The sequence below is a fragment of the Astyanax mexicanus genome, chromosome 19 (genome assembly GCF_023375975.1).
Source record: "Astyanax mexicanus isolate ESR-SI-001 chromosome 19, AstMex3_surface, whole genome shotgun sequence".
Classification (NCBI taxonomy): domain Eukaryota; kingdom Metazoa; phylum Chordata; class Actinopteri; order Characiformes; family Acestrorhamphidae; genus Astyanax; species Astyanax mexicanus.
This window is the reverse complement of record NC_064426.1, coordinates 36,015,339-36,041,088: the sequence shown is the minus strand read 5'-3', so window position 1 is coordinate 36,041,088 and position 25,750 is coordinate 36,015,339. Positions and strand designations below refer to the sequence as shown.

General features: G+C 39.8%; 1 protein-coding gene across 1 annotated transcript; it reads left to right on the top strand.

Annotated features, from left to right (window-relative positions):
• Positions 1–1,052: 1,052 nt before the first annotated feature.
• Positions 1,053–25,750, top strand: tlk2 (tousled-like kinase 2). Its single transcript, XM_022665011.2, has 21 exons — positions 1,053–1,850; positions 3,592–3,674; positions 6,568–6,639; positions 9,038–9,104; positions 9,397–9,440; positions 12,105–12,203; positions 12,448–12,555; positions 12,692–12,784; positions 14,855–14,965; positions 15,065–15,201; positions 16,486–16,638; positions 16,741–16,807; positions 17,232–17,329; positions 17,529–17,610; positions 18,743–18,834; positions 19,018–19,107; positions 19,217–19,386; positions 20,816–20,951; positions 21,686–21,797; positions 22,794–22,901; positions 24,210–25,750. Exons 2-21 carry the CDS (start codon positions 3,594–3,596, stop codon positions 24,381–24,383), a joined length of 2,094 nt encoding a protein of 697 aa, XP_022520732.1. The 5' UTR covers positions 1,053–1,850; positions 3,592–3,593; the 3' UTR covers positions 24,384–25,750.

Below are 25,750 nucleotides of genomic sequence, written 5' to 3'. Positions count from 1 at the left end.
TTTTATAATGGAAAAACTTACTTATTCATTAAGAATTCAAATTGATAAAATTTAATCAGATCTGGTCTAAATGGCTACCTTAGAAAGGACCAAACGTCCACATGTTTTGTAGACCCTATGACCTCTGAATTGGATTTTTCCTTTTCTCCTCTTTGTATTAAAGAATTTTTCACTTTTAATGTAAATAGTTATTTGCCTTAATGTAAATAAGTAAATAAATAACAATGAAAAATGGTGCTGTACATCCTGGGGAAGTCAGGAATTAAACTGTATCACAAGCCATCAAACCAAGCTGAACTGCTTGAATTTTTGCACCAGGTGTGGCATAAAGTTATCCAAAAGCAGTGTCTAAGACTGGTGGAGGAGGACATGCCAAGATGCATGAAAACTTTAATTAAAATCAGGGTTATTCCACCAAATATTGATCTATGAACTCTAAAAGCTTTATGACTATAATCTTGTTTTCTTTGCATTATCTGAGGTCTGAAAGCTCTGCATTTTTTTATTTTAGCCATTTCTCATTTTCTGTAAATAAATGCTCTAAATGACAATGTTTTTATTTGGAATTTGAGAGAAATGTCGTCCGTAGTTTATAGAATGAAACAATGTTTATTTTACTCAATTATATACCTATAAATAAATACCTATATATATCACAAAATCAGAGAAACTGATTCAGAAACTGAAGTGGTCTCTTATTTTTTTTCTTTAAACTAAAATTGTATTACCATTGTTGTTTTATTTTATATAACATTTAATAGAGACAGTTGTCTGAGATGTATGGAAATTTTGAGCATAATGAACGTTTTTTGTAGTTTCTGTTTTTATTCTTGGATAGACTTCTCCAATAAAAAAATAGAGTTGATACTTCAACTTCTACAGGAGTATTTAAACTCTAGTATCTGTACCTCTACCTGAGAAATGAATGTGAATACCTTTCCACACCTTTTTTTGAATAATTTAAATCTAGTTTAATTTGCTGCTGCCAGATTAAATCTGAATGGACGTGAGCGCTGAGGAATGTGGAAATGGGCGTGGCCGAGCGTTCACGGAATCCGACGCGATCTCACGAGAACATATGAGATTGAGCGATTATTGTTTACATTGCAAAAGATGAGAACCGAACCGAATCGATCCGGATTGGACTGAACGGACGGCTAGTGGAACAGGAGCAGTTTTTTTTCTTCCAGCAGCGGGATTGTTCTCGGGAGATGCGCGCAGGGAACCTGTTTTTGGGGGCATCTTCATCAGTAGAGGCGGTGAGCCCGGTTCGGTGCTGCTGACCCGGAGGAGACGGACGGGATCAGGGAGCGAGGTCGAGATTTCGCGAACTAACAAGTTACTCCGCTTGGGGAGAAGAAACGGAACGATGGCGGATGAATGTGCTGTGAACGGGGTGCCTGGGCAGCATGCCATTGCTTTGTAGCTCTAGGTGAGGAAGAAAGGAGCGCTGGGTAGCCGGATCGGGTGATAGCTGGCTGGATATAGCTCGCTAGATTGGGATTTTTTTACTGGGTTTTCAGGGGAAACTATCAGGACAGAGGTTGGCCATATTGAGGCCTCGAGGTGGAGGTGCCCCGGCCCTCCGCTGCTCGCCGCTGGAAGTCGGCACTAGCTAGTGGGGCTGCCGGCCTCTCCGCACCGTCTGCCGGCTACTGAGCGCTGGAGAGAGGCGGGGATTCGGTCGAGGCCTTGTTCGGGAATGTCGGGCTAGTCGAAAAAGAAGAGACTGGAGACTGGAAGAAGAAGAAGAGGAGGAGGAGAAGGAGGGCAGTCGAACATCAAACCACAAACCAAAAATATCTAAACATCTGTATTAGATAGTTTAAACGCCATCCACAACACTTCAGGTAAGTTAGTTAGTTAGCTAACTAGGTTAGATAAACTTGGTTAGCTTTAAAATGCAGCTTGTTGATTAGCTAAGCTACATTGACTGGCTTTTTATTAACCTAACTATGGCTAACTAGCTACGCTAGGCTAGCTAAAAACTTGCTAGCGTTAACTAACTAGTAACTGAATACATATGTGGGTAAGTTAGCTAAAAGGCTAGTTAAAAAAAAACTTAACACAAGGAACCCAAGTAAGTTACCTAGCGCTAACATAACTAACTTTGCTAACTACTAAGTTAGAGGGTAACCACATATGCTAGGTTAAAGCTTAATAAACCTAGCTAGTTAGCCATTTAGCTTAGTTAACTTAACTAAGTAGTAATACATACGTGGGTAGCTAAAAGGCTCGCTAAAAACTTAACCTTAGCGTTAGGTAACGTTAACCTAACTAACTAGTGTTAATACATTAGTTAACCTAGCCTAGCTATACGCTATTTAGTGGGTAGCTAACTAGCTAAGTTAGCTAGGCTAGCTAAGAACTTAATTTTAACTAACCCAGCTAGCTAAACCTAGTAATACATTAGTTAGTGGGTAAATTAGCTAAGCTAGCTATTTCGCTAACAACAGTGCAAACAATGTTTGGTAGCTAACGCTAGCTACCTAGCTTGAGCTAGCTATAGCTAAGGATGCTTTCAACTCCCAGGAGCCCGGAGAAAACCGTCGTTTTTGCACATTTTAGCTTAATAACCTAAATAACTGGAAATCTAACATGGGTCAGTTGGGTTAGAGACTCGACCTAAATGGTTTTAAGACTTGTTTTTAGTGTGTTTTGGGGGCATTTTAGTTCGTATTTGCTTGAGAAATGAGCATGGAGATGATTAATGCAGTCTGTTAGCTGGTTAGCAAGCAAGCTAGCGTGGTGGTGAGCTAATAGCTAGCAAACCTAGCTAACGCTAGCTAGCATACCTTTTTAGCCTTTTAAATAATCAACCTGTGGTTTGTTTTATCGGTTTGTGCAGGGAGGTGATGGATGTTTTGCGCTGTTTGGGTTTTAGTATAGCTGAACTGAGCTGGAGGTATCTTTATTGCAGAGATGGTGATTTAATACTTCGGTTGCCAACTAGCTTTATAGCTTTTATCTGGTTAGCTGGCTAGGTCAGAAAGCTAGCTCTTAGGCATCGTCTGTTTTTCATTTCTAGCCACCTCCCTGAACCTGCTGCTGACCTAATGAAGTTGTGAAGTCGAGAATCTTCCTAAATGACCTCGGGTTTGTGCTTGAATAGTTGTGTTGGCTAACTAAGTAACTAATTAGGCAAGGTTGGAGCCTATGATATGGTATCATAAGGGAAGAAGAGCTCAGTGCTGTGGTTCAGTTAGCTAAAACAGTTTAAACTGGTTTATAACCTATGTATTTTATTTGAGGTCTGGATACGTGTCATAGCTAGCTATGCAGTCGTGTGACTTGATTTATGATGCTGCAAGTCTCAGGAGGGGCTTTGGTTGCTTTGTTTATATGCATGCATGTACTGTGTGAGAGTGTGAGGGAGAGACTGATTAAGATTTAGAAAGGTCTCGAAAAACGGTGTAAAAAAAAAACATGCAGTGACACATGACTCAACATGTCACACACATTAATGTGGTATCAATCCGTCAGCATCACTATGGCTACATAATCAGATGCAAACCATTCTCTCTCTCTCTCTCTCTCTCTCTCTCTCTCTCTCTCTCTCTCTTTTTTTCTCTGGTTATCTTTCTCCCACAGTCATGATGGAGGAACTGCACAGTTTGGACCCTCGGAGGCAGGAGCTGTTGGAAGCACGCTTCACTGGGGTCGGAGTCGCAAAGGTCTGCCAGCACACCCTAAACATCTCCTCTACTCGTTTTTTCAGCCCATCATCTCTTTCCTTTGGTTTTCTGTCCCTCTCTGTTTGTGTCTTCTAAACACACATACAGCCAGCTTAGTAATCACCTTGCAACCACTTTATATTCAGCTTCTTATCTGTCTGTGGCCACTGATTTGTTATCCCTCTCCCCTGTGTCCTTTGATCTACCTTGCTTTGGTTCGCACAAAGTGAGGCAATACAATTAATCACACTGCCTGTTTACTGGACATCGATATTTGGGCCTCTGTGGTTAATTGGAAAGGTCTGTGGACTAGTGATGTGTTGTGTTTGTGATTGAGTCAGGTTTTTGAGTTGACTCACGTGACTCACGATTCACGGTAAAGGATAAGTCCAGTGATGAGTACAAACCTTTTTTTTTTTATCATCATATAGCCCACCTTAGTTAACTTCCAGCATTCTGAAGTTCACCGCTTTTAGCAAATGCTCCCAACAAGCTTACAATGCTAGCAATAAAGGCGTAGCATTGAGCATGCAAAGAATGCATGCATAGAATCCAGAGGGCCCTGATGTTCAAAGCGAGGCCAATTGCAATGCCTTCACTTATAATTTTGTCTTTGAACTAGACTACACACTGTAAACGGTCAAAGACTATTTAACAAACTATAACCAACCATTTAGGGGATGTCTTCTGATTAGTTGTAAATGGCTCAAAGTTAAACAGAGAGGGAGTGCATACTCAAGGAGATCAGATATTTCTAACTTAGAGATTTTACCCTAGCAGTGCCCACCTTCAAACAGCACCCACTAACTAAACACTGCAGTGAATTCCAGCTGTTTATTTTGTGCCTCAGGGGACAGAAGGTCACCATGCACATCCCTAATCTGCAGGACATTTATCAGTGAATAGCTGTGAAACTTTGGGAAGCTATGGGTGACCTTGTTTTTCACCAGTGGATATGTAGGAAAAGACTCAAAACAGCCAGTGAATCTAGTGATTTTAGTTTTAGTGTTGAGTAACTTAAAGGTGAGGTTATGTAATTAATAGTGTTGTAGGTTTTTCTGAGGTTGACAGAGGAAAATATCAGATCTGGTTTGAAATAAAATCACAGAAAAAAACCCTGTGAAGGAGTAGCCCCGTCCGAATAGGGCTTAAGTGATTTTAGTCAGAAAGATTTACATATGAGGGGCGGTCGCTAAATAAAATATGAATGGAAGTTTTGGTAATAACACCTCACCTGTATATGAATAAAATAACTGAACAGCCTGTGCTGACCTTACAAGATGGCAGAGACTAATCCACTAGCACAGTGCAAGTTGCGTCTACCAATTTTTACGTTGCTCTGAAAGTGACGTGCTTGTAATTTCAAGGCTACATGTAGGAAGTTGGAACCTCTGACAGGTAAATGAATACATCATTTTTTTTCACAACAAAAAGCTATCACACATCCACACTTACTTTCTCTGCTCATTGTCCTTTCTGCTTCTTTTTGTTTTTTTAAGTTCGTCCTCTATTTGAGTGCTAATTATGAAGTTCATATGAGCTTTTCTCTTCTGAGGCTGCTGCTACTCTTCAGTTTCACTTGATCAGTCTGCAGCTTTGAAGCTCAGCACTGACTGGTCAGGCATATTTTTAACATATGTGCCACCACAGAAAAGCATTTTTGTTGTGAACAACATCCTGTGCTATAGGTGTGTACCATATCATATTGTACGTGATAATATCGCCAAAAAATTGGAATACCGTGAACGATATTACACTCTGAAATATCGTGAGATATCACCCACCCCTAATTATCCCATCAGGGTTCTATTCTTTTCCGTTTTTAGCAAAAGAAAAATTCACACTGTTCTCATTTCCCATTATATATCTACTAGAGAGACAGATTATATCTGTCCAGTATCAATTATTTACTTTAATCCTGGATATATGGATATATTTGGAGTGCATTATTATTAGTATCATGGCATTCTGGATCATTGACTTCTGTTACAAATCTGATAAAAGTATTGTTTTTTAATATCTCAGTTAGCCATATCATATCGCATGCAATAATAAAATTCTAAATAATTTTTCTAATTCAGTGTTTTGTCATGTCGCCAAAAGTATCGTTATCATAAAAAAAAACATGAAATATCGTGAAATTATTTTAGAGCCATATTGCCCACCCCTGCTGTGGTATAATTACATTACCCCGTCTCAGTATATAAAACTATTCATGTCCAAAAATGGCTTCAGTGATTGAAAGGTGTAAAATAACATTAAAATTTCTGCAAATTGAATCTTTTTAACAAAATAAATAAATAAAATGTGATTTTGGCCCAGAGCTGAAATGCCAATGGTTCATCAAACCCCAGTGTGCTCAAGATTGCTTCAGTTTGATTCCCTAGATGCTGAGTACTGATGTGAATTCATAAACGTGATTTTTCCTGTTTGTCGTGTTGCAGACACTGTTAAACTGTAACACACTGTGCAGTCCCAGTGGGAGCATCTGACTGCATCAACCTCATGCGAGGCACGTCAGGTGCTTCAGGACTGGGCCCTCAGTGCTCCTGCGTTGGTGAATTATAGATGCTTTTCTTAACACCGAGCCCAAAGTGACCTAAAGGAGAAATAGGATTTGTTACAAAATGAGCGTCCTTCATGCTCCACCCCCCTGCTGTCTCTTTCCTTCACCCTATCTCTGTGCAAGCTTGAAACTCTGTGGCTTTGTGCATTTTTGGAGCATGATGGGGTGGGAAAGAAGTAGCAAGGGATAATGAAGCAGCATTTAGCAGAAATGGAGAAATGCACTTATAAACAGGATGTTCTCAGCAGCTTAAATGTCTCTGTGTTTGAAGTTGGTTCTGTTTTTATTTATTTGTTTTGTGTTTTTCCCTCTTCCTCCTCTCCATAGGGTTCCGGGCACAATGAATCGTCCAATCAGAGTCTGTGTAGTGTTGGTTCCCTGAGTGACAAAGAGCTTGAGGTTAGTTTGCTACATACATACACAAATAAAGCATTGTTGTTGTTTTTTTCTGGATGAATGACATCAGACCCTGTAAACATCTATACCAGCTACATTTGCACTTTTTAATCCAGTCAAATCAAAACATGGTTTTGTGGTGATGTGATTAATTTAAGCATTAGGCATGGTCACCCCAAACAACTCTGACTATACCAAGACTTTTGAAAGATAGTTGTCTCGATTTGGTCTCAAACAAACTCTAAAATGATGGAAATGTGATTGACTTTAATCTAACTGGGTCTGAACTTTTTTTCCTGTTTTATTAACCAGATTATTATAGCAGCTATAAAAAGTGCACTTTCTGCCGTTTCCTTTATCTTAAACCTCACAAAAATCTGAACTAGTCTAAAACTCAGGACCGTCTTCTTGTATGTACTTACTTACTCCTGCCCTAGACAGACCTGACCAATCAGCATAGAGAATGTGGTTTGTTGTGACCCATTTTGTTAAGCTTGGATTTTATTTCCTGGGTGAAAACAAGGGGAAATCGCTTCACTTTTACAGATTTTTTAAATGGGTTCAGAACAGAGAAAAGTTTCATATACGTATGATAATGCACTAATGCACAAATCTGATGCTATAATAATAAAAAAAAAAACAGTAAATTTGCAACTATTTTGATAATTGTGTCATATCACTAGTGAGATGGAGAACCAGAAAACCTTTGTTTTTATTGCATTAAGGGAAAATGTACACTAGCATACCAGAAGTCTTAAGACGAGAACTAGTATTGTGCCCCATGGCTTTTGCCATCTCCCATGGAGAATGTTAAATGACTGCAGAACTTTGGAAATTGAGTATATGCTGTCTGTCTGACTCTCAAATTGCTGTAAACACTTACAAAATAGCACCTCACAATTTGCACAGGTGTCGCCATTCCTAAGTCAACTTAGTCTTAGTTCCTTAGTCTGTGTTTTTCAGTTGCCATAGGACTCTTATATGACTTGGCTTTTTAAAATGGCTTCTGCTCACGTGTCTGTCTGGACCCTTTTTCTGATTTTGAGAAAGGTGTAGTAATGAGTCTGTTAGCAAAGTCATAGGACAATCTAACCAATCAGATTCATGGTTTTCACTACTGGGGCGGGACCATGGCTGTCTAACCCCTTCTCAGCGCTCTGCTGAAGGGGTACGCGTTGTAAAACAGCGCACATGCTGGCTTAGTTTAGTAGTTAGCTAAGTGTCATGGAATTGCGACTGCAAATTAGACAGATATTGTGTCACATTACATTAAGGGGGGGGGGGGGGGGTGTTTGCAGAAGGGGTACCCATTATATTCACTGCACGCCACTGCGTCAAACCTACAGCGTAGCCTACACGTATCCATTGAGAGCGTTTATATTTCTGCGTCGCTCTGCAGTTTAAACCGCAAAGACGGGCCCGGCGGACCAATCACAGTTGCGACTGTCTGTGTAGTGCAACGCGTAGTTACATTTCCAGGGAGGTGCACCTCGAGCTACTGCTTAGGGTACGCGGCGACATGTAGGCTACGGTGTAGGTTCGATGCAGAAGAATAAATTGGCCTTCACATGTTCCTTGTACGATCACATGTACTATCAAGGCTAATATATAAGGGCAGGACCCATCCTTCTCTGGTCAGACAACTTATAAATGAATGTTAAAATGTTAGAAAGTTTTGGTATGTCAGTTTAACTTCATGATTTTTTTTCGTGGCACGTTTTAATATAGGGCTTGAATCTATAGGTTTAGTTTAGCACAGTTTATCAATCACTGATTTAGTTAAAAAAATGTATTTTTATGTAGCTGTAGGCCTGTAGTCTTCTTATTTATTTAACTTTGAGTTTAGGGCAAATCCTTGCTTACAGTAGCACAAGTGAATTTATATACATGAATAAATATTATTAATGCTTCCCTGATGTATCACAGCATGTACATTTTATCCTTGATACAATTCTGAACTGCATGGTAGAATGTTTTCTTAAAGCTTCAGCTGATCACAATGTTTAATATGGCTAAGGGCTTTTTTTGGGTGCGGCGTTTGAAGTGTTGGTGGTAGATCTGATGGAGTGTGTGCAGTGATGAGATTGTGTAATGGGGTTACGTTAGTACTGTACTGTTTAGTTTAGTCTGGGGAGGCTGGTGTTTGTCTGGTCTGCAGGTTGTATGAGCTCACACTTGTGATCAATTCATGGAAATGTCTGGAATGATGAGTAGGATTATGGAATGAAGTGATGTAATGGATTCCTGTTCGTTCTCTCTTGCTTTTTTTGCTTCCTGTCTCTTATTCTGTCTCTCCTTTTTTCTGTTTTCTCTGCTGTCCTCTTTCACATTCTCTTGTGTTCATGCTCCACCTCTTTCTCTTGCTGCCATTCTTCTTTTTCCTCTCACTCATTCTTCTCAGACACCTGAGAAGAAGTCTAATGACCAGAGGACACGTAAGAGGAAAGGAGACCCCTTTGACAGCCAAGGTAAGCCTCCCTTTTTGGAACCTTTCTTTAGCAATTGGCATTGACTAGTGTGCATTTTCTTCCTTGAACACATACCTCATCTGTCAAGGGCCTTTACTCTTCTTCTGCAAGTTCTTGGAGTGTGTGAAAGCTGGCAGGTTATGTAACGATTAAGAATAAGTGTGACTGTTCGTCCTCCAGGATTTAACAACTGGTGGATTCAGTGTGGCTGAGAGATTTCAAATCTCCACATCCAGCCTTTTGACTCACTCTGCATGTTATGATCTTGTATCTCTTTCTTTTTTTTCATCAGCAAAAGCTGGAGGCCGAGGACACAAGATCAGCGATTATTTTGAGGTTGGTTATATCTATATGCAATACATATATTTATGCAGTTTAAATATGTTGTGACTCATTTCTTTACATAAAGAACTTAGTTTGAGACAGGAATGGCTATTCCAACATTAATCAGCACAAGAGCATGAAGATGAAATGCAATGACAGATTATACAGTGTTTTTGATAAGTCAAATTGCCTAAATGTTATAGTTTGTGTTTTAGCAAAAAAGTTATTACAAAACCATTTAAAAATGTGACACACTTTTAAACACATTTAAAACCTCTAGCAGACTAATTAGACGACATATACAACAATTTGTCACAAATTTATTGTTTGCGTCGTTAATGTGTGATTTAAGCAAACAATCGAGAGAGAGAGAGAGGGTGCACACGTGCGAGAGAGGAAGATGCATACATAGTGAGTGACAAATCCTGAGCGTCCTGATTGGCCTCCCCTATTGCTTAGTTGGCCAATGAGGTTCCAGTGTGGGTAGGAACAGCAGAGCGGGAGAGATAAGCATGCAGTGTAATAGCAGCTGTAATAGCATTTGACTCCACAATACTCTACAATCTGTTTTTACTGATTCTGTTCGCTCCACAGTTTAAACAGTGATTTCTATATTACCCGTGGTGAGTTAAATTACTTCAAAGAGCTGCTGAGGTGATTTTAAACAGGCTTCATACCTCTATTAACATTACTTAAATTAGATAAACCTACGTTAGCTGGCTAACTGTTGGGGAGATACTGTACTCTGTCTACTCAATTAAAATTAAGTTATGTTTTAGTAACTATAGACTTTAATAAGAATCTTTATTTTCTTAGACAAACAATATTCTTTAGGAAGGTATTTCCTTAATGGGAAAAAGTGCAAGTAAAAAATTCATACAAGCATCCTAGAATCTCCTGAAAAAAACATTGAGCCTGTTTGAATGTTTCCAGTAATATACTTTGTAATTTTTTGTTTAATATAGGTATGTCTAACTATTAAAATGTATTGCGGAATAAGTCTTGGGCCCTAAATGTTTAGCTGTCCAGACCAGTTGAAAATATAAATGGAGGGCATGACAAAAACACAACCTTGGCTTATTGACTTATCGAACAAATAATCCGAAGATTAGTCAACTAATATAAGGGTCATTAGTTCAAGTCAAGTCAAATTTATTTCTAAAGCATATTTTAAAAACCACAAGGGCCAACCAATGTTGCAGCTCTAATTAGTAATAGTGCAACGTGTCTTGCTGATATTTATTCAGCAATAACTTAAAAATACGAAAGTATTATGTGTTTTGATGTGATCAGAGGTGCAATTTTTTTTGTAAGTAATTTAGAGCCTTTATCTCATGAGGATTTGTGATGTTGAGGCTATGCTGCTTCAAATGTCCCAACTCAAACAATATATTGTATCAACACATTGATTTAAAACACCTATTTAATAAATAGTGTTTTTTTTTCTTTCGTGAGTGTGGAGGAATATTTGGACGGTCATTGACACCTGAACATTTTCATCCTGCACTCTGCCGTCTTGCATGCGCAGTGCAATGTGGGGAAAGCACTTGAGAGAGCATAATAAAATGTAGGGAGGGACACCGGTTTGCTATAACAAGGGTTCTCAACCTTTTCTACCTTGAAGCCCACCTGTTTACAACTTGAAAGCGTTAAGGCCCCCCTAATAATAATAATAATAATGATGATGATGATGATAGAATATCTATAATAACAGAGTATAATAAACACTTGCTACCATAACTTTACCCTGAACAGGGATTTAGGCTTTCCAAATAATGTACATTAACTTTTTACTGGAAACATACTTCAATATTGTGCTTCTTTTTTATTTTTCCCTTTAAATATACACATAAGAGTAGCACTGTTTGAAAGGGTAGCACAACTCGACAGAACACCTGATGATTTGGCTCCCTGTGTGGGCGTATCCGTGACGTTTTTTAATTCAAATCAAGCAACAGGTGTAGTCAATCGTAAGTTCAAGATTTTCAATCAACCTCACTGTGATCTATAGTTCTATAAATCCGTTTTCAGCTTCTCCTCCGTGGTTGAAAGGCAGCTGTTCTGTGTGTGTGAGAGGCTCGTTTGTGCCTCTGAACTTTTTGCAGGAGGGCAGGGCTGCGCTCATGCAGCGGCTCTCTCTATTTAAATGAGTAGGATGCGCTGTGCTGGTGGACGGGGAGAGGATGCGTCTTTATATGCAATAACAAAAAAATTGATTTTAAATCACGACCCACAAAATATCGTTCTGCGGGCTGCAAATGGCCCTCTGGCCGCAAGTTTAAGACACCTGATTTAAAGTCCTCACTACAGACTACTTTCTCCCTCTGAGAATGAGCCATGCGGACCCCTAGAGGGTGCTTTGCGGCCCCCTGGTGGGCCGTGCCCCCCCCCCCCCCCGGTTGAGAAACCATGTGCTATAACACCCTGCTTTAATAACTGGTGAGCTTTTATCCCACTAGCTGGCATACATGCTGCTGCAAACAGTGGTTATAGACTTTTTAATAAGGGTATATGTAGCAACTAATCTACCAAGCATTAGTGGAGGAGCTGCATTTAGTTCATTGCAACATGTGACTAGAGCAACAAATGAAAATGCAAATCCATGACCACCAGATTTTATACTAACAATTCATACTTTATGCTAATATCTCTCTCTCTTTCTCTCTCTCTTTCTAGTTTGCGGGGGGTAGTGGTGCTGGCACTAGTCCGGCGCGCAGTATTCCTCCTGTGGTGCGCTCCTCTCCCCAGCATTCTCTCTCCAACCCTCCTGCTGCAGTGAGTCACCTTCTCTCTCTATCTCCATCTCTCTCTCTCTGTCTCATCCTTCTGTCATTTTTTTATTTTTATTTCTTATGCTCTCTTCCTCTCTCCTTTCTTTCACTCTAGACAGTGCTCCATCGCAATCACTCTTTTTGGGCGTGCTAGCTCCCTGTTTTTATCACTTCATACAAAATTTCCTAGAAGGTTTCAGTCTGACTGTCTGTCTACAGCCATTTTTGTGTGTATGTTTCATTGACAGGTGCAGCAAGGAAGCCCCTCCTCTATTGGCTCAGTAAACACAGACCACTCCCACTCCTCATGTTCCATCAAACCAGCCTTTATTCACACGCAGCACAGAGCAACACAGGTAACCCACTACATACCCACACAAACATTGTGTATTGTGTTTACAGCAAGATTCACATACTAGTAATGTGGTGATGTAACTGGTAAGAAATTCACATCTTAAAGCCCTGTTCTGTTTTTCCCCGTCTCTCCTTTAGTCTGAGTTGACTCTGGAGAAGTTGGCAGCGTTGGAAAGCAGTAAGAGTTCAGACCTAGAGAAGAAAGAGGGGCGTATTGATGATCTGCTCAGGGTAAGGATCCATCTCTAATTTCTATCATGCCCTCAATCTCTGCTTCCTGTTGGTACAGCCCCTGTTTCTAGCTGTCTCACATCAAAACAATAAAAACAACAGTGTAGGAGAATTCATCACCCTTTAAATGGCCAGAAGATATTTAAGTGCTAAATTTGTGTTATTTAGTGAGAAAACATTAAACAAAACACCTTGTGCTATGCAGTTTAGTTACAAATTAATGATTAGTTAATTTTTTTTTAATAATCAACATTGTAATAAATAAAAAAAAAACTCAATCTGATTAAAAAAAAACACACATAACAATAGAAGAGATCTGATATTTAAATGTAAAATGGTTGAATCTCAATTGAAGACATATAAGTTTCCTAGAACCTCTTTAATTGTAATATAGGTACATCAACCTATCAAAATATACAGGAAAATCAGGTCTAGGGCTCCTAAAGTTTAGCTGCCAATGTACAGTAAAGCATGGCCTCACATAGGGAGTGCCAATTAAGGGCATTATAAAAAATGGTCAGGGCCACCCATCCTTAAAGGAGAACTCCGTTGTAAAATTGACTTTTCTCACGCAACTTTCCAAGATCCAGTAATTTTTGTGCCTTTTGCCCAGAACTCTTTACAACGGGCATTTCGGGGTATCCTCTTTCCCCCTTGCAGATAAATCACTTTTAACCCTGTTATCCAGGCTCAAAGTAGCTCCATGCCTCATTGGTAGAATCTGGAGAGCCCTAACATTTAAAACGAGGCATTAATAACTTTCAAAGTACAGAAGAAACTTATTAAAAACTACTGTTTACAACCCGTAGTGTTAGCTACATCTCCGGGCGCCACCATCTTAAAGTAAAAGCGTGCTCATAGACATGTATACATAGATGCCGCATCGACTGACGCTGTCTATTGGAGATGGGCCAGGAGGCAGGCTATGCGGCGTCTATGTATACATCCTCTTATGCACTTTTAAAGTTCTTAAAGGGATAGTTCGGTATTTTTGACATGAGTCTGTATGGCATCATCATAACCAGTGTCGTGCATCCACACTGACTTACCCCCCACAGCGTCCTGTGAGCCGAGTTCTTGTCCAGTTTAGGTCAAAGCGAAAGTAGTCCGGCATGTTTGCTGGGGTCAGGAAAATAACTCCTTTTTCTTCCCAAAGCAGTACGTGTTCAAAAGAGTGATTTATTTACATCACAAAAAACTAACCCTGCAAAAGTCACGCCTCGTAAATCACTTGGGTCCTACTTTCTCTCGTTCCATATCAATGCGCGCAGCGCTGCAACCTGACAGCTAGCCTACGTGTTTGGGTCGCTTTGTTTACTTCTCGCTTGTTGACGCGTGCGCAGCTCGCTGTCAGAATGACGCGCACTGATACGAAATGAGAGAAAGTAGGACCCAAGTGATTTACGAGGCGTGACTTTTGCAGGGTTAGTTTTTTGTGATGTAAATAAATCACTCTTTTGAACACGTACTGCTTTGGGAAGAAAAAGGAGTTATTTTCCTGACCCCAGCAAACTTGCCGGACTACTTTCGCTTTGACCTAAACTGGACAAGAACTCGGCTCACAGGACGCTGTGGGGGGTAAGTCAGGGTGGATGCACGACACTGGTTATGATGATGCCATACAGACTCATGTCAAAAATACCGAACTATCCCTTTAATGTCTAGTTTTATATTTTACCAATGAGGTGTGCAGCTACTTAGAGCCTGGATAACAGTGTAAAAAGTGATTTATCTGCAGGCGGAAAGGGTATGTCCTAAAGCGCCCGTTGTAAATAGTTCTGGGCAAAAAGCACAAAATTACTGGATCTCGGAAAGCTTTGAGAGAGCAGAGGTGAGCTGTCCAACAAAGGTTAGTACTCTCGCATGTTTTACTACATAAAAAGTGAATTTTACACCGGAGTTCTCCTTTAAAGGATGGAGAAGCAGGCTTGGAACACTTGAGAATACCGGGTCAATCCCCTGTACTAGCAGGAAGTGGGTCTGGACATGAGAGATATGTATTACTCGTCTGGGTGTGGAAAGACTGCGTCCCTCAGTACTGAACTAACAGTGCTTGATCTTGTGTTTCAGGTGAACTGTGACTTGCGCAGACAGATTGATGAGCAGCAGAGAATGCTGGAGCGCTGTAAAGAACGCCTCAACAAGTGTGTGACCATGAGTAAGAAGCTGCTCATCGAGAAGGTGCGTGCACGGTTTGTTTTTCATAAGGGTGTGTAATTTTACTGCATTGTAGAACCTGTATTGATTGCGTGTTCATTTGTGCGCATGTGTGTTTTGCAGTCGAAGCAGGAGAAGATGGCGTGTAGGGATAAGAGTATGCAGGACCGGCTGCGGTTGGGCCATTTCACTACAGTACGACACGGTGCCTCTTTCACCGAGCAGTGGAGTGATGGCTATGCCTTTCAGAACCTAATCAAGTAAGACTCGCAATCACTCAACTCATTACCACACCCAAGAGTTTGAGTCGAGTGTAAATAAACACAAGTATAGGTGTGTGTGTGTTTTTTTATATAGGTGTGATGGAACATACTTATTCAGGTTTTTTTTGGTTCTTTGATGCATCAATGTTAAGTTTGCACAAATACTCACATGCAGTCTTAGGCTACATTTCAGCAGCAGGTAAAAGTGGCCCAATTCTGATTTTGTGACCAAATCTGTTGTTCATGTAAGGCTGTTCACACAATCTTTTTTAATGTGACCCATGTCTGACATCTGTCTGAACATTTTAAGCTTTGTAAGTGGCACATATGCCCAAAAGAGCAGTGCTTCACGTTAAGTTTCACTTTAATCCTTCTCAGAATCTTATAAGCTTTAAAAGAATTTAGACTGCAGCTGAGCTGATAACTGAGAACTTGCTCCAGTTCACTGAAAAGGACACACTATTCGTTTTTTTTTTATTTTTCTATTTTCCTTTGATGCTTCAGCCACAATCTGTAGCCATGTTTGCCCAATTCATTAGGAACACTGTGGTGCTGTGACATGAGCCTGTAATGTTATTGGAAGAAACACATTTTGCCACCATAAACGTGTCTCAATTGACTAGAAAACATTTAGTTTTTGTTTTATTTATTTATTTATTTTTAAATACAATAGGTTACATGCTGCACCTCAAACTGTTCGTCTACCCCTATTGGCTTCATTAACTAACGGTTTAGTGCTCCGGCATGGGTTAGTTTAGCGCACAGGCCGTGTTTGGTATTCAGAAATCCAGCTAAAGAGGGTTTAGCTTGCCCAGTAAATCGACTAACCTGCTAAGCTACAGGCGAAAACAACAATTGAAAACAACAAACAGTGTAAAATGTACTAGTTTGATAAACACATGCAGTTGTGAGTGGAAATTACAGAAACTCCCTCCAGTGCTGACTCAAGCTCCAACTTAACTGATCACCCCTGCCAGAAGGCGGTGCTGTATGCATATACAGGGAATATGAGCTAATTCTAAGGATCGATCTTTAGATAATATAAATAGATATCGGTCATTTAAAAGAAAAAAAAATAATCGATGAATTGATTTTTTTTTTTTTTTTTTTACCCACCCCTATGCTTTTCTGATGTTTGTCACCTTTTAACTACATTGCATTGCACCAATGTTGTTTAATGTTCTATACATCCCCTAATTTGGATGAACTGCTCAATGTTTTCTAGCTTCCTATTTATTGTTTTTAATCTGTTTTTCCTCCTCTCTGTCTTTGCATCTGCAGGCAGCAGGAGAGGGTGAACTCTCAGAGAGAAGACATAGAAAGGCAGCGGAAGCTCTTGGCTAAGAAGAAACCGCCCAGCGCATCCCAGACCCCACCTCCCAGTCTGGAGCCCAACAAACGCAAGAATAAGAGCAACGGGGCAGAGAATGAGATGTAAGTGGACAGAGAGAGAGAGCAATAATGTGTGCATTATATGACATATATTTATTCAATATCTTTTGTAATTGTATTTTTTTTTCTTCCCCACGCCAATAGGTTATCACTAGCAGAATATCACGAGCAGGAAGAGATTTTCAAATTGAGACTCGGCCACCTAAAAAAGGTATGAAGCATACATGTGTCTACACGCAAGCTTGGTGCAGGGCTATACAATAATTCAGTATCATTTGTATATTGCATTAGAAAATTTAAATAGAAAATTCAGCAACAGTGATTTTTTTAAGCACATTTCTGATACTTTGTACATTTTATACACTATTGATGTTTTAACACAGGGTGCTGCTCTCAGTTCATTGCATTTAAGCTGAGCAGAACACAGTAGGCGTCTCTAGTCTGGCTATGTCAGTACATGATGTACACCACAGCCAATGTTTTTTTTTTTTTTTTTTTTTTAATTGTTCACGTTGATTTTGGAATTACGGCGTATTGACCAAAACTTCTATTATAATATATCCCTTAATTTTGGTCATATTTTCTGACCCTGCTTGGTTGTGTGTTTTGTATTATGTGTTTGTCTTGCTGAATAGGAGGAGGCTGAGATTCAAGTGGAATTGGAACGGTTGGAGCGAGTGCGTAATCTTCACATCCGAGAACTCAAGAGAATACACAACGAAGATAACTCTCAGTAAGTCTTTCTGATGTTCCATTGTTTTGTTCTGTAGAGTTTGATGATGACATAGACCTCTGGCACTGCTTGGCTTTGTTCTCTGTTTAGTCTGAACAATGGATGACATAACTGTTAATTTGGGGTTTCTGCTGGTTTAACTTTGAATGTGTCTGGGCTGTAGTTTTGAAGTCATGTTGGTTTCATTGTTCTGTGGCAGGTTCAAAGATCACCCCACACTGAATGACCGCTATCTGCTGCTACACCTGCTGGGCAGAGGAGGCTTCAGTGAAGTCTACAAGGTATGGAAGCTTTCTGAAAAACCCAAAATAATTGTATCCAGCTGTTTGAAGCAAACCAGTTAGGCGTTATAAATGGTTTCTCCTAATTCAACAAAAAAAATCACGTTTAATGATTGTATTTATTGCACTATAAGGCACACCTAAAATCCTATAATTTCCCCAAAATCATCAGTACTCCTTATTATCCGATGCGCCTTATGTATGAATTCTACTAGTCAGGTTGTAAGGAGCAGTAAAGCCACTCTGCTGAAGTGCAGCATTAAACAGAAGTTTCGGTTTAGTTCTCCAGCACCGATGCTGAAGCAGTATTAGCATTAGCCGTTAAGCGCTAGCCCTGGGTTACGGGAACACTCAGGGTTCCACAGTGTAGCCCTGTTGGGCAGCATTTGCTAGCGCTAAACATAGGCAGCTAACGCTAATGCTGCTGCACCCAGCCTTAGTGGAAATCTGGAATTCTAAACTTCCTGTAAATAAAAATAAAAAACATAAATAAAATAAACATGGTGACAACCCCTGTTCCTTACTAATGTCGCTTAATGCCCCTTATAATCCGGTGTGTCTTATGTATTAAAATAGACCGGGAAATAGACAAGAATCCCCTTATTTAGTTATTTATGTGGCAAATTAAGGACCTCATTAGTTTTGCTTAGGATAAGAAGTATTTGAGCTGGTTTTGAGGTTTGCTGACAGTAATTGATTTCATGTTACAAATATGGCTCAGTCAAGAGAGTTGTCTGAAAGTGTTGGAAAAAGCACAATTTCACAAACTAAAAATTAAACCATTGTATGATTTTTGGAGCATGTATTTAGGAATGCTGGGGGAGAAAGGAGGTGGGCTATTTGACATAAGTTAGTACGCATCATGTTTCAATACGCCCTAAATCCATTTTACACTGGATTTCTCTTTTCAAATGCATAAATTTCCATTCCTATTTATTTCCATTCCCATTCTTAATTATTCCTTCTGTAGGCAATGGGGATTGTATGCTTAGCTTTGGTTCCTTTGATATTATCACAATGGTATATTTTGTGCTGTGGCATACAGGAAAGGCAGTACTAAAGTGGGTGCTTAAGCCTCACTACAGTATAGAACTGACTTTATTCTCTGTCTGTTTTCTTTCTTCTCATCCAGGCCTTCGACTTGACAGAGCAGAGATACGTGGCTGTAAAAATCCATCAGCTCAATAAAAACTGGAGAGATGAGAAGAAGGAGAACTACCACAAGTAGGACACTGTTCTGAATCACTTACAGCTTGAATCTTTCTGTGTAGTTCCAACCAGTCATAAACTGCTTGGTTTTGCTCAGTGCGTTTTAAGGAGTAGATTAAGTATTTATTTGTTGGGTTTGTTCAGTCGTGTCTGTCTGAACTGAGGGGTTTTTAAACAGTCTGTGCTGATTGGTTTCAGACACGCTTGCCGAGAATACCGCATTCACAAGGAGCTGGACCATCCCAGAATAGTCAAACTTTATGATTACTTTTCCCTGGACACTGACTCGTGAGTGATTTTAATTCATCTTAGGTCCAATAACAGTAGATGCTCTAGAATATATTTATATATGTACAGTACAATTGAAAAAAAAAAATGTTTTTGTGTGTGGGAATAGGTTTTGCACAGTTCTGGAGTACTGCGAGGGCAATGATCTGGACTTCTACCTGAAGCAGCATAAGCTAATGTCTGAGAAAGAAGGCCGGTCCATCATCATGCAAGTGGTCAACGCACTCAAATACCTGAACGAGATCCGCCCACCAATTATCCATTACGACCTTAAACCAGGTAAGAGACAACTTTGACACTATGACAGATGTCCTCTAAATTGCCAGCCCAAATACAAATTTTGACCTATATAGTTTGTATTCTGATTGAGTTTTGATACGCTGGACATTTAACCACCACATTAGGTGGTTAGTAGCAGAATTATAATTAGATTCACGTTCACGTTCTTCTCAGTCTAGATTCTTTGGCTGCTCAAATCATATTTTAAGGTTTCTTTGTGTTTCTAATGTTCTTTGAAAACACATTATGTGGACAAAGGTATTGTTTGAGGTGTTAGCTCATTCTTTCTTCCACAATCAGGGTTATTAAACACACACACATTAAGTTCCAAAAAAAACAAAGAAATTCAAGCTGTCCTGCAGGCTCAGGGTGCATCAGTGTTTGCGCAAACTATCCGTCAACATTTGGATAAAATGAAACACTATAGCAGAAGACCCAGGAGGAGTCCACTGCTGACGCAGAGACATACAAAAGCAAGATTGTAGTTTGCCCAAATGTAAGCCACAATTCTTCTGGGTATACATCTTGTGGACTTATTAAACTTTGCTAAAGCATTTTAGGTTGCAATGTAAAGCTAAAGCGGTGTCAGAAAGCTGGGTTTGCGTCCTAGGTCATGGGTCTTCCAGCAGGACAATGACCCCAAACATACTTCACAACTCTCCAATGTTTTATTTCCATCAATCTCTGAATGCTTTTTTGAATTAGCCAGCAATAAGTCCCAATAAATCCCATTAAACACTTGTGGAGAGATCTTAAAATTGCTGTTGCCATGCTTCAAATATGAGAGATGTTGAGTAGTCTGTAAAAGAAGAGTTCAAAATTCCAGTTGAGAGATGTAATAGTAATGTTGATTGTTATAGGAAATAATTATTTTTAATTATTTTTTTTCCAAAGGGTGTGTAACCAAATAATATGTTGAGGTGCCAGTAATTTTTTCCCGGCCCATTCCCCCCCACCCCCCCCCCAAACCCTTTTTTGTGTTTCCATACACACAAAGGACATAGGTACGTGTTTAACAAAACATGTGTAATTGCAATTTTTTTCCCTGGGTGAAATACTTAATTTTCTGGACAAATTCAAGGGTTGCCAACACTTTCAGGCCATGACTTCATTTTTCCTCTAGTCCCTACCTGGCAGAAACAAATTAAATGCAGTTTTATGAAAAAAACTTTTGATTTAATAGGGTCCTACCTATAGGTGGCAGCAGAGCTCACATCATTGTTTTTCTCTAAGACATCATTAGAAAAACAGGCTCACCTAAAATGGAGACTGCTGACATATTTTGTTTCATGAAAATCAGTCCTTACAGTTAGAGAGTTAGCAGAGCTGGCTTTAAACCCTGAGGCAGACATCTTTGAAAGTTATCACTGTGCTTCACAGAGACCCCACAGGGCTAACCTTTTGGCCTGTGTCTCTTGTGGCTGTCTAGGTAACATCCTACTGGTAAACGGCACAGCATGTGGGGAGATCAAGATTACAGACTTCGGCTTGTCCAAGATCATGGACGATGATAACTATGGTGTAGATGGCATGGAGCTGACCTCGCAAGGAGCTGGGACCTACTGGTGAGTCTGCATGTGTTTTCTGACCACTGTTTGATTACAGACAGTATTTAGATGGGTGTCTCTTATTATGACATTTTGGTCTTGAACTAAAAGTCTGTGTAATGCAGGAGTAGAATGTCTGATCAAAACTTGGGAAGACTTTGAAGGTCCACTATAGGAGGAATGGCTTTCGTACACTCCTACACTACTAATTGCACCTAGAAGGAATCCTCTGATGGGAATGAAGCTTGGACAGTTGTGACAGACTGTCATGGAGTGAATGGCAATGATCCAACATTTGTGGAGGCTTTTGTTCAGCACCAAGATCCACATTATGTTGTCTTGCATCACTTGTCCAGAAGGCCTCTGGTGTCATAGTATTGGATCCTTTGACAGCCAATCGTTATGTTACTGACTTTGCCTTTTGTGAACACACACTCCAATGCACTATTCTAACAGGACTATACTCTATAACACAGATACCATGCCATGACCAGACACAAACCTCAGAACGTTCCCAGATAGAAAATTTGTAAAACGCTCTTGTGTCACTAAATCTGAAATCTATTATAGTCTATTTGGAATGAATTATCACAGGACACCATTAGGAACCTCTACAACTCCATGCTGAGACGTCTAGCATGTTATCTGACACTTCCGTCTGGGTGCTACTATTCTTCCAGCCATTTCTCTTTGGTGATGAGTGTAAATAAAAGCAGCTGCCATATTCAACATTCTTCTACTCCTCTCTGTAGGTACTTGCCACCTGAATGTTTTGTTGTTGGGAAGGAGCCACCTAAGATTTCCAACAAGGTGGACGTGTGGTCAGTTGGAGTGATCTTTTACCAGTGCCTCTATGGGAAAAAGGTAATCACATTTTATTCACAGTTTCTTGGAGAAATTTCTTTCTCGTTTAATTTGATTTCTGAGTAACGGAGTCCAACTGATGCACAGCTACACAGTGATAAACACGATCTGTGTGTCAGGTGTTTGTAATCTTCTAAGGAAGAGGTCAAGTCAAGTAGTTTTATTGTCAATGCTGCATATGTACACGACATACAGAGAATTAAAATTTCGTTACTCTCCTTCCCAATTTTACAGCAGGTACAGATAATAGATATAATAAAAGAGAGAATGGGAGACACTATGTGTACAATACAGCAGGGACACAAATACATACACAGGCATACATGAGACAGAAACAAGGTGCAGTAGTGGTGGGGGAGAAATAGATATATAAATATAAGTAATAAGATATATAATCTAAAAGAGTGGGAGACACTATATGTACAAAACAACAAGACACAATAAACATGAGTAAGACGGAAGACAGTAGTGCACTATTGATGGTGATTGACATGGAATGACAGTATAAATAGAACCCGTATAACGGTAGTGCAAATATGGTGTATAGCTTAAGGCTGGTAAAGTGAATGAGTGCGTAAAGTACTTAAAGTTCACAGTTGGCACCTATAGTTCACAGTTGAGGCTATATATTTTCCTAAAAATAAATCCCCAGTAGCCCTGAATAAGCTCCTGCATTCCTGATCTTGGTTGACCGGGTGCTGTAATGGTTTCCAGCTGAATAATTGTTCAGGCCCAGCCAACAGGAATAAACTGTTCCTACTCGTTAACTAAAAGGCAGTTTAGCAAAAATATAAAAATAACTGCCAATTCTACTCTATACTACGACATAGCCCAAATCCCCATTTTCAGCAATCCCCTTAGTCAGTAATTTGCATCATCTGAGAGTTGTGCAACACACTGTGTAAAAATGTTTAGTTGGTCGAAAAAGTACCTGCGTTCATGATGTCATAAAACACCACATATTGTTAAAAGACTGTCTGCTTTTGTTTCCTTCAGCCGTTTGGTCATAATCAGTCACAGCAAGACATCCTGCAGGAGAACACTATACTCAAAGCCACAGAGGTGCAGTTCCCTCCCAAACCTGGAGTTTCACCTGAGGCCAAGGTACACCTCACTTCCTATCTGTCTGTCTGTCTGCATGAGCTTTTCTTTGTTCTGTGATCAGGTTCAGATGATTTAGTATGATCTGTGTATTTGAGTGTAGAGTGAGGATGTTTTTTTTGGGGGGGGGGGGGGGGGGGGGGTTGTACAGTTTTCTTGTTGTTCAGAGAGCATTAAATAGCTTTTTTGGGTTTATGTCAGTATGCTAAGGCAGGACGATTTCAATAAGATTTAAAAATAATAATAATAATGCCCAGGGTGTGCCGAGATCTTGTGGCACAATATTTTTCGTCAAGAATTAAATGTGTCTCCAGAGTCTAATGCACAGGTAACGAAAACAAATGTTTGATCAGCGCTTGTCTGCTCAAGCTTAACTATAAAATTTACACTCACTCTCCACCCACTCTCAAAGGTGGGGAATATGTGGTCTGCTCAGTGGACCAATTACAACTGCTGCTGTTCGTGATGCACATTTACATTACTAAAATAATTTTAAAGAAACAGAGAATATACAGCGCTATGCAGATTCAGTCATAGGTTGACAATAGTTTTAAGAATTATGTGAGATCATACAGGAGAGAAGCTGTTGAGTTAACCATACTGTTCTATCTTTTACCAAATATAATAAATCTTACATAAATCATAATTTAGATTAAAACCTAATTTACTTCTATTACCAGATGATTACTTAAATGCAAAACTGCAGGATTAAAAAAAAATTTAATTGCATAAAACTTTGAAATTTAAAAAAAGATATTTGTTTAAATCTTAAGTCTCGTTCTCATTAACACAGTATCTTATCTTGACTCAAGGTACAATGTGCAATGAATGGTATTTAGTCCAGTGCAAATATATGCACCATTCTTTCATTAACATGCCTAAAGATGTTGATATGCAAACATTTATTGTAGTGTTTGTTGTAACATTTATGTAGCATTTATGAACCAAAAAACAGCATTTCTAAGAAGAATAGTGCAGATATCAGGCTTGGCATACTGCTATCTGCACTATGTAACTTAGGTGATGCGGACAAGATGAACTTCACATGAACTTCACAGTGCTGTGCTGTGCTGTTCTGTGCTGTGTAACTTGAGTCGTGTTTAAGTAAAATCGTGCAATATTACTTTTAATGCCTCAGCCCACATGCTTCTTTCACTTTCAGAAATGTGTGCTTTATAGTGCGAATGTGGGAGCCCAAAACATCTGTGTTCACATAATTCCACTTTAAACTTGATGCAATAAATAGCCTATATCAAATACTTATTCATTTAAGTGACTGAAATGACTTTTTTTTTAATGTCCTCCTTCCAGGCCTTCATCCGCCGGTGTCTGGTCTACCGCAAAGAGGACCGTATCGACGTCCATCAGCTGGCCAGCGATCCCTTCCTTCTCCCCCACATCCGCAAATCAGTGGCCACCACCGGCAACTCCAACACAGCCATCGCCTCCACCTCCAGCTCCTCCAGCAGCAGCGTCTCAAACTGAGAGCTCCACCCATCTGCGCCTGTCTGATTCGGAGCAGAGAGCGTGGGGCTCTGTACTCGCCCCACCCGGCTCTGCCGTGTCCTGGGTAGAGGAGGATCTGCCTCTACCTACAGAAAGAGAAAGAGAGAGAGCGAGGGAGAGAAGCAGGAAGGGGAAAGAAGGATGGAGGATGAGCTGCAGCGAGCTGTCCATCCCCTCTGCCCCTCTTCCTCTCCCCAGCATTTCAAAGCTTGCGATGTGATGTGGGGAGGGGAGTAAAAAAAGAGACAGAGAGAGCGTGAGAGAATGAAAGAAGGAAAATTCATTCAAAAGCTGATGGTTGCGTTTCATGCTACAAATAGAAATGGACGGAAGCACGGAGCAGAAGGAGACAGACAGAACTGCAACTACTTACAGACAAAGTAGACTCATACATGCCCTGCACCCCACAGTCCATGAACATAAATGAACACACACATGCATAAACACACATGCACACACTCGTTTGTGATGAAAGAGGTCATCTTCAGTTTGTTTGAAGGCAGATACCTGATACCTGACATTGTGGGAGAAGCCCCCTCACTCCTTCTTTAGCGTCTTCTGTGTAAGATAATAATGCAAACGTTTCTGAACTTAAAGGAGAATACTCTGAATGCCTGGCATCCACTCCTGCCCGACACCCCCCAGTTTATTTATTTTATTTTTTTTCCTTTGTTTCTTTTAAACCCACTTTGCTGCTTTATCATTGTAAGCTTTTATTGTAAGGATTGTCCATCCTGTCTTAAGATATAATACTGGTGAGCATGGGCAGCCCTGCTAACTGTAGCCATACAGTAGGAAATTAGAACCCCCTTGCTAAAGTTTTTCCATCGTACAAAAGTTACAAGCGAATTTAGAGAACAAGAAAACAGAAAAACAGAAGAAAACAGCCCAACAATTTAAAAACAGTCCTAAATAATGCCCTACATTAATATGTAGGACATTATTGTTGTGTTGTAATATGCGCGTTGTGTTGGCGCGTCTAAAAGGTTTAACGATTTTATTCCTTTTCTTCTAAGCTGCAAACTTTTAAAAATGAATTTAACGACAGCAACACACAATAATTAATGCAGATACTTAATATCCAATATTTTTCCCTTTTTTTTTTTCTTTTTTTTTTTACCCTTATTTTATATATTCAGTTCAAATGTAATGAAGTCTTAACAGCTTGATCAACTAACTGTACTTTTTTGCGACATTTGTGTTGGTCAGTCTTGCTTTGTTCCATCCCTCTTCCTCTTCCTCCTCCACCTCCTCCTTTGTGACCAAAGCTGAGCTCTGCCTGTAGGTGGTGCTGTTTGACTTGATTTCTTTCTTTCTTTTTATTTTCTTTTTTTTTTTTTTTTTTT